The sequence below is a fragment of the Biomphalaria glabrata genome, chromosome 8 (assembly GCF_947242115.1).
Source record: "Biomphalaria glabrata chromosome 8, xgBioGlab47.1, whole genome shotgun sequence".
In the NCBI taxonomy this organism is placed as follows: Eukaryota; Metazoa; Mollusca; class Gastropoda; family Planorbidae; genus Biomphalaria; species Biomphalaria glabrata.
The window spans coordinates 17,473,590-17,488,459 of NC_074718.1; the positions used below are offsets into that span (position 1 = coordinate 17,473,590).

Sequence of the window (14,870 nt, forward strand, 5' to 3'; positions counted from 1 at the left end):
CGGTATATATCTAATTAACCCTGTGCATTAAGCAGTCATTTAAAAAGAGCCAATTAGTTTATTAACTATTGGTAATTAATTATTTTGTTTGGAATAGAACAAGTGAAAGAAATATACTTGAACGATGTGATGGTAAAGATATTTTTTTTACTATCATAAAAACAACGAAGATTAAATTACGTTATGGCTACAACATGTCAAGCTTAAAGTTAGAGGTTAGATATTTTAGGGATGTCAAATAAAAAAAATATCTTTGAAAAAACAATTTTTCGTTAGTGCGTCGTTAATATAATTTGAAAGAACTTTCCAAAGGTGTATAAATCATGACTGTATGTTTAACAGTTAGAAGGTATATGAATTTTTTTGTGTTGTTTTGACCTCACATTTCTGACATGGAGCAAGTGAGATGAGAGCGTATTCATACTATTATGCTGAATGCAAGCTCCTGCAAATCACTATAAAACAATGCACCAATGAATCTTCTTTTAATAATAATAATTTAATTTATTAAGCGCTATTAACAAGGCACCATAGACCCTTACAGAGCTGATTATTTTGTGTGTCAAGTCATCAGCAAACAGTCAAGGGGAGTTTGAGCTCATAAATATGGCCAGTATCCTATCAATTGGGGAAGAAAGACTACAGAGACTAAAGGAAGAAACAGAGAAAGATAGGACGCTTCAAAAACTTCTAATCACAATTAATCAAAGCTGGCCAGAAGGCAAGCATCTTCTACCATATCAGCTAACGCCTTATTATAATTTCAGAGACGAAATGTCAGTTCAAGAGGGGCTTATATTCAAAGGTGAAAGAGTAGTAGTGCCCTAAGTCACTACGACTAGAAATGAAAAGAGGAGTTCATTCTACACACTCAGGCATTGAAGGATGTCTGAAAAGAAGACGGGTCTCATAGGTCGACAACCTATACAACTAGGTCAGGCCGAGTGGTCAAATCCACAAGAACTAATGACTATAATATGCGTGTATGACTAACCTCAAACACCGGAGGATGTTACATTGACATGTATTTATGTGTATGTATGTTGTGTATGTGTGTGTGTGTTTACTTGTTGTCTCCCTTGTCCTACTGTTCAGTGTGTTCACGTGCTCGCAAGTTTTTCTCAAGTATGTTATTAGTGTGTATTGAAGTCTCGTGTTAGTTTTTTCACTTTCTTGTCATGTCAATAAAAATGGAGTTGTAATTTAAACAGCAGTGTTGTTTTTACATCCTAATTGATAATTGAATTGAAGTTCAATAGGAAAACAATGCCCACTTTCTCTTTCTACTCCGCTGAATATCCATAGTGTTCCTATCTCAGTGTTCCTATCTCATAACCAACAAAGACATTTCTGACCTACTAGGCCTCACATTTTTTTATCACTGGAGCAATACACCACATGTGGGTTATTTAAGTCACACTCATACGATACGACACACACAGATGCACAACAATCACATTCACAATTTGGGAGGGTAGTAATAGGTAGGAGAAAATGAAAGAATGTCAAGAAGAGGGGAGGGAAGAGAAAGTGGGGAAAGAAAACAAAGTCTCAATAGTAAAAAGGGAAGGGCGTTGAGAACAGAAGTTAGCTAAGACGTCCAGGATGACATCACATCAAGACGATGGCGTTTCCAGTGACCAGCTCATGATGTCCCTCTTTGCTTTACCAGAGATAAGGGGTGGGAAGTTATTCAAGTGAAATACCTCAGTAGTTAAAAGCTAAACGACCTCAGTGACCCGAGGTTGAGTCTGTCTTGGTCAAAGGAATGGAAAAGGGTGTGTGTGGGTGTAAATAAAGAAAACGGACTGGTGACAAACCCAGCTCTGCCATTAGCATATAGTTTGTCCCACACAGTTTCTTCCATATCATGGTCATACCTGGACTGTGAAACATGGGATTTGTCTAAGCACGGGGTCTTAGTGCATGAAGGCTTACAAATGGTGGCGTTCCATACAACACAGTTCGAAGTAGGATGTTTTGGCGCAGCCATTTTTGGTGCGAAGGTCGTTTTGGCGCGTAATGTTTCGGTCCCATTATTTACGTTCATTGTATTATTTCTTTGAAAAGAATGAGACATCTCTTTGTTTCGTGTAAGTATTTATCATGCACAGAACAAGAGATAGTTTTGTCCGTTTTTTTTTTTTTTGTAACTAATTAGTTTTTTTAATTATTGTTAGATCACTAGCATTGCAAAAGACTAGACAGCAATCCATATGTCACAGTTAGCGTACATGAAATAGTCAAACATTCTTTTAAAAATGTTCTTTGGGAAGGGGAATAATGCAGTAGTGCATATAGGACAGACAGTACAAAACCACCTCTTGCTGCCATAATAACGTAGATCTGTGAGAATATAGAAGGAGGAATTCTGAACATCTCATCCACGTAAAGCTTTTTCATTTGACTGCTTCTAATGCCATTTGATACTCTACCAAATAGTAAAATTATTTTATTGTCCTTTTTAATAATAATATTCTAGATCTATCATCTTTACTTTTTTAAGACTTTTTTTTAAAAAGCAAAGCTTTTACGAAATGTAATTTTATCAATTAGTTTAGATAATTCATGTACTTAAATTTGTAATAAAATTAGACCAACAACAAAAAATCAGACAGGCAGACGTAGTCAGTTGATATTAGCTTTTATCAAAATGTATATCACTAAAAAGAATAAAGCTAATTTTTACAAAAAAATATGATAATTTATTAAGACCATTCCTTAATAAATTTACAGAGTACAAGTGATACAATTATTTTCATAAAACGGTATGTACATTTTGATTGGACACATTTTATTTTATAAAATTAGAGGAATGGAAAAACATGTTTTATAATTTACAATACATTAATGAAAATACTATTAAAAGTTAAAGTCAATATTGAAATAAATACAGGTCATTGCTCCAGAAATGCTGAAAAAAAATGTATTAATAAAATTTATAAAATGCATAAAGACAACTTAAATAAATAAAACTATTTCTTCCAATATGATAAGTAACTTCTTAGCCATGATTTCTAAAATGCAGTGGTATTGGCTGTGTAAACTTAAAATAAAGGCATTTATATAATGAAACCTTTTTTTATAAAAATGAAATAGAATTATACACTACAGATTGTCCTAATAATAATGTCATATATATGAAAATTTTGAATATTTTTAATAAACTTCTATTGAAAAGAAAATGTGTTCATCAGTAAATATAATTTCATAAACACTTTCTTAAAAACATTTCAATAAATACTAGAACAAATGACATTTTATAAAATGAAGAACCTGACACAAAAATGAAATATGATTTATTTTATCTACAATGCTTCCTCATTTATAATTACAATAAAGATCATAACAATACAAGAATACATTGAAATTGGATTTTTAAAAAATGTGATATAAATATGTGAATCTTAAACTTCTCTTTTTAATAAATAAAAACCTGGGTTTTTTTTTGGTCATTTACTTGTTACAGAACTAATAGGTTTGTTTTTCTTGAGGAAGTAATGTGAATTGTTACAGCTGTTCTGCTCTTTCTACAAGGTTAAATAGCAGGTTCACAAAAGAAACTCTAATTATAAATATTGAGACATTAAAATACAGATTTTTTCTCAAACCTGATATTACACACTGTCCTCTGACTTAACTATTACATGCTTTCTGTCATTCTTCCTCCTACATTCTAACTAAAGCTATTCAATCAAATTTGAATTACACATTCACCCATATATATATATATATATATATATATATATATATATATATATATATATATATGTCAGTCAGTGATATCTTAAAATAATATAAGATATCCAATACATTGATTAGTTTCTTTAAGCTTTAAAATGCAATAAGCTATGTCGGTGCCATATAGCATTAAATCATCTAATACATAAAGCAGAAAGTAAAACCTATGTATGTGTATTCCTGAATAAAAATCAAACAGCCAGACCAATCTTGATAAAAATTAGCATTAAAGAATCTTACATCATGGCGTAGATCATAGTGTATGTTTAATATTCCTCCCACAAACGTAGGGGCCTAAAAATAGACAAAAAATGCCTAATTGTATCTCTATTAAATAACAAAGCTTTTAAACAGATCAGGTAAACCCATTTTTAAAGAAATTTATATTGGATATGTCGGCTGATGGGGTAAACCCATTTTCACGCTCTACTTTTATTTTCATGGCAAAATAAAATAATGTGAAGGTAACATTCAAGTTTGACTGAGGCAGCAGGTCTTATCCGGCTATGATTTACTAAAGTGAACAATCATATTTTAGTTTAATCCTAACAATGTAAAGAAGTCATAATGATACATGGGATATTTCAAAGGTTTTATGGCAAAATGATGTGTCAGAAAACATTCTAAAAAGGATTTTATAAACAAATGTTAATAAGTAAGTAAGGTCAGTGCCATATAACATTAAATTATGTTTTACCAAAGTAAACAATCATAGTTATCCTACTAATATAAAGAAAACATAAAAAATATAATAATTTAAAAGTTTTATTTTCAAATAATGTCAGTAGGGGTATTCTAAATACAATTCAGAGAACAAATGTTTCTAATATGTCACATTTAGAGTTTTTTTTTACGAGAATGTATTTTTTCATGTCGTTTTAAATGAGAGCGCTGAGTGAATTCACCTTGACAAATTTGACATTTAAATGGCCTTTCACCAGTATGTGTTAGATGATGGGATTTTAAGCTACCAAGCTGAGTGAATTTTTTCAAACAAATTTTGCATTCAAATGGCTTTTCACCAGAATGTATTAGCTCATGGTGTTTTAAGTTAGTGTTCTCTGTGAATTCTTTTTGACAAATTTTACATTTGAATGGCTTTATACCAGAATGTATTCGCTCGTGCCTTTCTAAGTCATGGGACCGATAAAACCCTTTCAGACAAACTTTACATTGAAATGGCATTTCACCAGAATGTTTTTTATTATGCATTATTAAGTTAGATGGATCATTGAATTCTTTCTGACAAATTTTACATGCATATGTTATCCCATCATGCCTTTGCTCATGCCATTTTAAGCTAGAAGAGTAAGCAAATCCTTTCTGACAAATTTTACATTTAAATGGCTTTTCATCAGAATGTGTTAGCGCATGATTTTTTAATTGAAAGGACTGTCTGAATTCTTTCTGACAAACTTCACATTTAAATGGCTTTATACCAGAATGTACTTTCTCATGACTTTTTAGGTTAAAGGACCGATTAAACACTTTCTGACAAATTTTACATTGAACTGACTTTCTTCTTGGCTGATTCACCACCTTTTTTTTTACTTCTGAGGAAGTAGATGATGTTTGTGTACCTATATGAGCTTGGTCAGGTTTTTTATTTCTCTGGGATCTATTCCTCAAAGAAAAATTTTGTTCCTCATCTTTTAAGTTTACACCATTCTCATCTTTGTGAGGAGTGTTTGTAACATACACATCTTGGTTTAAAGTCATTTCTTGATTCTGATTCACCATTTTTTCCTGCAAAATAAAATAAATCAGCAAAATAGTAATAATTTTATCTGATACTAGAGTTGTATTTAGATATTTTAATTTCTGGAGAAAAAGAAAAGTAAATAAACTGCCACCTCTTAATTGTGATATATTCATTAATAATATAATATAACTGACAATTGAGTGAATTAGTATTAACAACAGCCATGTGCTGGAGTAAACCCAGCTAACTTTGTCTAAGGTTATTCAGTCAGTACTCAAGTAAGCCAGTCAGCACTCAAGTGAGCCAGTCAAGTTTTAGTAGTCAGAGTATTCAGTCAGTATTTTAGTTAGCTTTGAGTTAAGCAGTTGAGTCAGTAACAAAAAAGTAGAAAACAGTCAAGTTGCATTGCTAGTCAGTTAGCAGTGCTATTTCTTGTACTTATAATTCAGGTACTACATTTCAAGTTGTTAATCATAAGTTCTTTTTAGATTTATCCAAAGAAAAATATATAAATAAATAAATAAAAAAAAAAAAAAAAATATATATATATATATATATATATATATAGTTAGGCACTTCTATGCTGTGACTAATGCAGATACACCAAACAGAGGTAACATTCAAATAACGAGACCCAATAACACAGGCGAAAGGCCAACAATATAAGGTAGTAGACGCTGATACTAAATGCTGAACAAGAAGTTTAATAATAACGAAGGGAAGCTTTGAATGTAGTCAAGCTAAATCTCTACATTTATAAAAAGCTCTATCTCTAAAGCTGTCAAGAGTATTCTGTTTACATCGGTTGATATTTGGCTATTCTTCCTCAAATTCTATTATTGTTTTTACTAGTCACATCATTGTCTCTAAGTCCAAACTTCCCCTATTTACGAAACCAATAACAAATACCTAATCATGCCATAACAATATATACATAAATATCATTAGACACTACCGAAAGGTCACACACATGAAGTACAGAACAACTTGCAAAGGCTAATTCTAGAGCTTTTCTTTGCAAAGATATTTTTTACTGTTACTCATGAACATACAAAATATAGTCTATTCATTTCACTATTTAATAAATTTAGCCTTCAAATTTGTGTTTGAAAACATTTGTACATAAATTTGGTTGCTATAGCAGCCAATTTAGCCATCTTGACATACAGTTTAATAGCTCCATTCATAATGTTGTGCAGGTGACCCAACAAAATAGCGCGAAATTTCCAAATAAAGTAGCACAGATTAATATATAAAGGGTATAAAAGTACAGGATTTCAGTAAGAGAAAGTCCTAGGGAGCATTTTTTGTTGAGGTCTCTATCGTCTTCATTATTATTAGATCTAGAAGTATACCATATTTGCAGAGGAAGAGAGTACTTAAAAATATAATCTCATTTTCCTTTTTAACAAATGTTGAAAATGCATAACAAATATGCTAACAAATATATTTTTGAAATGTAGTGACCCAGTTTAAGGACTTGGTATATCTTGATGTGTGTTTTACACATGTGTGCTATAGTATAATCAGATATCTTAATCTGATGCTTGTCTCTTTAATCAAACCAGGGCGCAACATTGGCAAACTTAGGAGTATCAGGATTAGTTAAGTTAATCACTTATCAAATGTTTGTTTAATCTCATTGTTCCACCTGCCCATGTAAATACTGCTTTCAAAGAACTAAATGATGCTTAGCCTGATATAGGGAATTTGTATGACTATTGGTAGGACAACTATATCAGTCACCAGAGACAAAATCGAAGAGTGACTTCAAGATTTCTGAAAGCATTACTGAATGCTAGAGATCAATTACAGGACAATCTACCACGAACAAACAATTCTGTGGAGGGTGGACACCATGCATTTCAGCTTTCTATTGAGGGCCATCTCCCCGCCCAATGTCTAAAAGTTAATCTCTCACTTCCTCAGAGAGCAAGAGAACACCGAGAACAAGATTCTGAGGTACAATGCTGGAGAACGAAGTAAAGTAGCAAGACAAAATACCTCCATTGGTCAGCCAGCTCACAAAATAATCTGCTGGGTTATTAAGAGAGCAAAAGATACATCTTGAAGTCAACTAAATTCACATCTTTCAACAACTTGAAGAAAAGTCTTGTCTCCTGTTGATACTGTCCCAACTCAAGTCATCAAATTAGAAAAGTGAAAACCTCATTGACATCACATGTGTGGGTGAGAAGTTCAAGCTTGCCCTTACAGGATTGTCTAACTAGAACACTATTCTCCCTTGTCACATGAAAGAAATAGAAATGAAAGAACTAGGTCCTGAGAATTAGCTGTTCACCTATATGATCTATCCAAGTAGAAAAAAAAAAAAAACATAGGGTACACATTGTTCTTATTCCAATGTAAACAAAAATGTAATGCAAAAATATTCCTAAGTATTACATTACAATTGTCTTACCTGTGTCTCTTCTTCTTCAAAAGTATGACCAGTGTCTTGTGTCTCTGAATATGAGGAAGATTCCATCTTTTCAATTTTTATTATATTTTTGAGATCATTGGTTAAATCTTGTTCCATGTCATCCATCTTTGATCTTGAGTGAATTGGTTCTTCAGATGCCTTTAGAAAAAAAAAATGTTTCCACCTTAAAATCTCAGATGGTATTCATAACAAATATTAGGAGCATTTCATTTTCAAGTGAAAATTTAAAAAAAATAAAAATGTAGGGAGATATCTAAGCTCCAAAATGAACACATTACTCAACAGAACAAAACATAAGAATCATAAATGAGGAACACATTTTTTACATTTCTTTATTTTAAAATAATACTTAATAATAATAGTTTACTTTAGTTTTATTCCTTATGTAAAAACTGAACTTACCTGTGCTTCTTCTGCATAAGTTAATTCATAAGTTTGGCCAGTAAAGCTGTTTTCCGAAGTATCTGACCAATCTATCTTCTCAATTTTAATAACATTTCTGCATTCATTCAAGTTTTGTTCCATGTCACCCATAATTGATATTAAGTGAAATAATTCTTAAAGAGTCTTTATTAATAAAAAAAAGAGTTTTATATTAAAATTTTAATGTCATTTAACATAAATAATACTCAATATTTTTATGACACTAGACATTTATGACAGTAGACAACACATAAATGTCTTGATATGGCATCAATATAACTGTGTGACTTAGAAACAACCATTTAATTGCACCTGTGAAAAAAAAAAAATGAAACAGTAAACATGTAAAAATAAATATGTAAAAAAAAAAAAAAATTCAAACTATAATAAAATAACAGAGCCATTTGGTTTTATCTTGCTCAAAGTAGGCCTCAACCAACTCATGCAAGGTACTGGGTTATATCAGTTATTTAGTTGATACAAGCAGGGCAGGATTCAAGTCCAGGGCTACAGTCAAGGAGCCTCCACAAGAAAGGGGACTCTACAAAAGAGGAAAAAATCTATATTTTGATGGGTCAGAAACTTTAAGTTCTTTTAAACATTTTTTTTTTCATTCTTACCAAAAAGTACTTTAAATCTTACAATTAACAACACTGTCAGGGTTAAAAAGTGTTCATTTATAGTGTGCACATATTCTCCTAATAAACGTCGATAAACCTAATACATTGTGTAAACCCTAAAAATTTGCATTTTTTAAAACTTAAATATAATGTGCATATTAAATGATTAAATTTTTTTAAATGAAAGAAAATTTAATTTAATTTACAAATACTTTATATAGCATTCTTTGAGATAGTATTTTTTTAAATTAATAAGTGGGTGTTTATAACCTGTTATATTAGCAATAAAATAAACAAATATACAGGTAAGACATTTGGGCCACAAGGCCTTCATCAGCTAAAAACAAACAAAAAAGACAAAGAATTAACACAAATAGGGTTTAGAGTTAACTTATAAATCTGTCCGATGTTATTCCAGAAAGAAATGAGCTGCGCAGTTGTAAAAGAGCTGGAAATTGGAAGGGGTAGTGATGTCTGGCAATGGAAAAAATGGAGTGTTATTCCATTATAATAAATCTCATTTTTCATTTTAGTTACCAGTAACAATGTGTTACTTTTGGTGAGGGTACAAGATGCCTGATATTAAAGTTCATTGTGAAGTTTGAGCAAATTAAGCCCGCTGGCAGCCATTTCCACGTTTCAATTTTTATAGCTCTTATAACAGTCTGACCTATGAAAAAACTGATGGTATCTATGAATTCCTCTTCTGGTTACAACATTCTTTCAGACAATACCTAGTGCAGGTGCAAGTGATGTAGCCAGGATACCCCCACCATTCTAAAATTAGTATTTCAGGAGCACAATTTCAGGAGAGGTAAAACACGAACTATATATTCATTTAGTAATAAATATAAAAATCAACATTTAAAGGATCAATTTTAAACTAGATTTATTATAAGACATTGACTTCATATTCGTGTCATATATGTATAAAATTGAAAGGTTTTTTTCCTTTTCAAACTTATAAGCAAATTCAAAAGTAACTGACTGGTTGAGAAAAAAAAAAGGACTGGTAAACTGATATTTACTCTACTGAAATCTGGCATGACAATCTTTGAATCTGAGTTTAGATCTAGGCCTACTCAATGATGATCTAAAATTAAAATCTAATTAATTTTATTTATTAAAATTAAAGCCATTCTAGGTCCTAAGAAGTCTACGTACTAACCCTAAATTAAACTAAAGACAATAGTCAATAAAGTAGAATAGTAGATCTAAGCCTCTAGTCTAATTAGTCTCTAGATCTAGATTTCTAGATCTATATAACTAAGACTCAATTTATAGAGTGAGAGTACTCAGAGCTAGTAGAGTTACTAGAGTCTAGTAGCAGCTAGCTAATCACCTAGACTAGATCAAACTAAAATCTAAATTGATTAATTCTAATATTAAAAATATTATTTAGTAATTTTCATCTTCTGAACATGCCTTATTTTCTGAGATTATCAAATACCCCATAATCTTTGTTAAAATGAGCCTTTATTTTGATAGCTATGATAAAACTAGTCTGTATTGTCTTTATTTATATTCCAATTCTTTATAGTTCAGTCACATTTAGTTTCGTTTACTCTGAAAAACAAGGATTTTACACCGGTTCAAAGTACTGGTAGGATGATGCCATTTTTTTCCTTCTAAGACAAAAGGTGGGTAGGTCTGGGGTTAAGGATATTTTTTTAGAAAATAGAAAATGTAAGTATCAGCTACACATGAACTATCCAAAATGTTTCTAAATAGGCCTAAAAAACACACAAGTCTTTGTGTAAATATGTAAATATAATATTCAATAGTCACAATCAATGACACTAACGAACGCTATTTTAATGTTGAAAATGCATATCAAGGTCAGGAAATGGACATTCCTTTGATTTATTTTGTATAGATCTAACATTTTCTTACTTAATTTTGCTTTTGTCTTAGATGTTAAACCAAGTGTGATGTGAATGGGTAAAAAGAAAAGGAATATCGCTAAACATAGTTCTAATGAGAAGCAGAGTTGGACATATAATGTGTATAAAACAAAATTGTTTTTATGATTGGCACAATCCTGCTTTCTCTCTTTTTTACTCTCATTGGCGCTCTAATTTTTTATTGACAAGCCTAGGTAGGTACTTAGCATGGTATCAACAACACTGTACCAGAATAAAAAAGCGGGATGGACAATTATTGATTGATCAGGCACCAAATTAGGTCACAATCACTGAGTTGAGTAAGCGGGATAGACACAAGGGGCCACAAATTATTTTTTTCGGGGGGGGGGGGGGGGGGGGGGGGTACCAGGTAAGTCACAATATATAGCCCTTTATGAAGTTGAGGGGTTAGCAGAGAAGGGAACAATTGAAAGAGGGAAAAAAAGACTCTAATCTGTCTGTCTTGAGTTGGTGTAAAAAGAAATTGATATTAAAATAAAAAAGAATATAATATATATACAATAACATTGAAGTGTTCATTAGCGTACAGATAGTGTTCGTTAGTGTACAGAGCGGGGAATGGTGTTCGTTAATGCTAGCGCTGGACCCCATTGACCTGACTCTCTTCACATCATATATTTTATTGTAACTGTTCTGTTGTCACAGATTAATAATAAATTACTGTAGACGTTACTAATTAATAATGATAATAACGAGACTGTCTTTATCAAGGTAGACATATATAACTATCTTTTATTTCCGTCCGATCCTTTGCTTTCGCACAAAACATAAACAACAAACAATGATGTAATATCTTATAATATTAGCACACTAACTATATATATCTATGCGTAGCTTAACAAAACCACACATATATATATCAGACCTGCCTACCAAAAAAAGTCCAAATGCGTAACGCTGATGGTCAAAATGCGTATTTTGGCACCAGAATGCGTAACACTTACGCGATCCACTATTTTGTCATATATATATATATATTAGATCTAGATGTCATGATTAGATCTACAATCTAAATCTAGATCAATACGACAACAGAGATGATATCTAGACTAGATCTATGTCTATATAATTAATATAATCTACTCTAGATCTGGGCTCAAGAGTATTACCGATGCCGTGGATCCGCTACAAACGTAGGTCTACTCCAAACTTTCGTAGGCCTACCTTCATCCTTGATCTATTCTATACTAAGACTAAGAATCTAGTCTAGATCTAGACTATATGGTAGTAGATGTATCGATCTAAATCTAGTCAATCTAAATCATACTACAACTAAATTGGATCTACATCTAGATTGTAGAGTAATGTACAGAATCATGACATAACGTAATGATTAGCTAGAAAGCTGCTAGATCTATTCCTGTATAACAAGTTATCTAGATTCTAGATCTAGAATCCAGATCTAGATCTAGACTAGATATCTACAATGTCACTCAATGTGTTTTGAATCGATAGCATTTCGATATTTTTTTCTTTACAAATGAATATGGGAATCAGGGATTCAACATAATTAATTTCTACTAATGAACTTACAAAAAAAAAAAAGCCACGTTGGTGTATCAGCTAAATGACGGTACCAACCTGGTACCAACCCGCCACTCCCTCACTCTCGCGTTCTTCATTTCTAGACTAAATCTAATTGTTAATTCCGATAAGAACCAATCAACGTATAGATCTGAACACAATGTCACTGTGTTCCCCCACCTTTTCTGTTCCTCCTTCCCCCCAACCGTGACCCAACAGGACGGCTTAGCGTGACCTCCGTGACCGATCGTAAGCTAGTCAAGAGAGGGGGAAAAAAAAGGATACGAAATGCGTAACGCGACGGGTTAAATGCGTATTTGCATACTGACGGTCATTTTTGGGAGATTTTGCGTAACGAATACGCATTTTGCGTAACGGTAGGCAGGTCTGATATATATATAATAAAATTTATCATGATATTGTTGCAACTCTCGGCTAGGCACTTAACGAATAGGCATGCAACTCAACACAGTTTAACAGGAAATAATAGTTGTGTTTATTCACTAGGTTAAACACATAACATGATGATTCATCCTTCAGCTTCCTCAGAGTCTTACTACTAAGTATACCAGTCCTTTGCTACTTAACCCGAATGTGGACCAACGACAGCCTTCCCCGCTTCGCTCCAGGTCCCTACTACAGCCTTCAGGCAGCACAAAAGTTGGCCTCTTAGTTTCCCAAACATTCAGACTCTTCACAGTCCCTGATGCACTGTTCTTCTCTCCATTCTAGTGTCTTCTTGTTTACGTTCACTAGTGCGCTAGTGCGCACCTCAAGCACTGGTGCAAGGCAGGGTTACAACAATATATTTATTGACAAATGGATGACAAATAGAAGTTTCCAGTTTTTTGCTAAGGGTAACCATTACGGAGCTAGAAAAATTCAACGTAAAATTGCAGCAATAGTGTTAAACCTATTCATAAGTTATAACATGAAAATTACCATAGATTTAAATTAAAAATAAAATTTTCATTTAGATAAATAGATCTAGCTTCTAGATTCAATCATTCATAGTTGAATTTTTTAATGAAAGTTTGATTCAATTAATTCACAAAGACAAAGTATGACAAATGACACAAAGTTAAAGTAGCTATGCTAGTGAAGTGACACCTTGAGCCTTGAGTAAGAGTCAGACTCATCAGAGAGACTGGTGTGGGGTATTGGCATTGATTCAGATTGGTTAATAAAGTAAATTTTGTTAATCTAAATAATTGAATAATTGGTATTAGTGGTGACTTGCCTAGTGAGCCTATGTTTGTTTGTAAAATGTTTTACATGTTTCGGATGTTCCTTCAGAGTTGAAGATAATTACTTCCTAGTCCAAACCTCCCGCAGGACGACGGGGGATGGGAGCGGGCAGGGTTTGAACCCGGGACCATCGATAAATCTGAACGACAGTCCAGCGTGCAAACCGCACGACCAGGCAGCCAAGAGTGCCTAGACTAGTCAGTAGTGACTGAGCCTGACTGATGAGTTGAGTGATGAGTCTGAGTAGTACTAGACTACTAACAGTAACTACTACTAGACTAGTAGTAGTAGTAGTCTAGTAGTAGTAAAAGTAGTAGTAGTAGTCTAGCCCTGCTATTCACTGCTAAGTCCTGAGTTGTGACAGTCTTAAATTTAATGCAAATCATTTTGCACCTTAAGTGTGGCACCTCTAATATTAGAATCTACGCTTACCACTCTAGATTCTAGATCTAATCTTGAGCCGTGATGATCATTTTGTCGTTCACTCTACACTCTACACTACAGCAAAATCTTTGTTATTTCTTAAGAGGAAGTTATAGATCTAGCTCTCCATCCCAAAAATCAAAAACAAACAACGAAGACTATGTAGCACTGAACAATATAAATATAGCGTTTTATGATTTATTTTTTTCCATTTTATGCATAGTGCTTTGCGGACCCCGCTGTGGGAGCTCACAGCTCTGCCCCAGACCCCCTACCCTCATGGGCGTAGCTAGGGATTTGGGGGCCTAGGGGATTGACCTCTTTGGGGGCCCCTTGCATTTTGACTTTCGACATATGACATGAGATAATGTACGCAAAAAATGATCAAAATCAAATTGGTTCAGTATATCAGTAAACTTTTTTTTTAAAATCATTAAGACTCTTTTAATGAATAATACGCGTTGTTTATAAGCTAAATAATACACAAGTGACAAATCTCAATTCATATCGCTTAACGTCGTGCATTCTGTGCAGCAAATACATCTATAACACCCATGGGCGTAGCCAGGATTTTTTTCCGGGGGGGGGGGTTGGGGGGGTGAATTTTTTTCTCCCCCCCCCCCCCCGACCTCCCCCCCTCCGCAAAATAAAAAAATATATGTATTTATGTGTGTGTGTACATAATCTTTATTACATTCTGACCTTTCATTCTTTCGGAAGACGTTTATTGTGCCCTAGAATAGGTTCTTCCATGAGTTAGTGAAAAAATTGTAGATTCCCCGACATTACTAGCAAAGGGGTCTGGGGTAGCGCTAGGAGCT

The 14,870-nt window shown here is 33.0% G+C and overlaps 1 protein-coding gene across 2 annotated transcripts; it reads right to left on the bottom strand.

Annotated features, from left to right (window-relative positions):
- Positions 1–2,628: 2,628 nt before the first annotated feature.
- Positions 2,629–14,193, bottom strand: LOC106068093 (zinc finger protein 112-like). Of its 2 annotated transcripts, none has more exons than XM_056038894.1 (4): positions 14,059–14,193; positions 8,289–8,621; positions 7,866–8,024; positions 2,629–5,487 (listed from the first exon to the last, which is right to left on the bottom strand). In XM_056038894.1, exons 2-4 carry the CDS (start codon positions 8,418–8,420, stop codon positions 4,579–4,581), a joined length of 1,200 nt encoding a protein of 399 aa, XP_055894869.1. In that variant the 5' UTR covers positions 8,421–8,621; positions 14,059–14,193; the 3' UTR covers positions 2,629–4,578. The 2 variants fall into 2 exon arrangements, with proteins under 2 accessions (XP_055894869.1, XP_055894870.1); XM_056038895.1 differs by having other exon boundaries at positions 8,289–8,453; positions 14,059–14,170.
- Between the last annotated feature and the right edge of the window lie 677 nt (positions 14,194–14,870).

Coding starts and splice junctions, on each gene's coding strand:
- LOC106068093 (XM_056038894.1), bottom strand. CDS start 8,420: ATGGGTGACATGGAACAAAACTTGAATGAATGCAGAAATGTTATTAAA. Junction 8,025..8,288: donor CTTATGCAGAAGAAGCACAG/GTAAGTTCAGTT, acceptor TTTTTTCTAAAG/GCATCTGAAGAACCAATTCA. Junction 5,488..7,865: donor TTGAAGAAGAAGAGACACAG/GTAAGACAATTG, acceptor TTTATTTTGCAG/GAAAAAATGGTGAATCAGAA.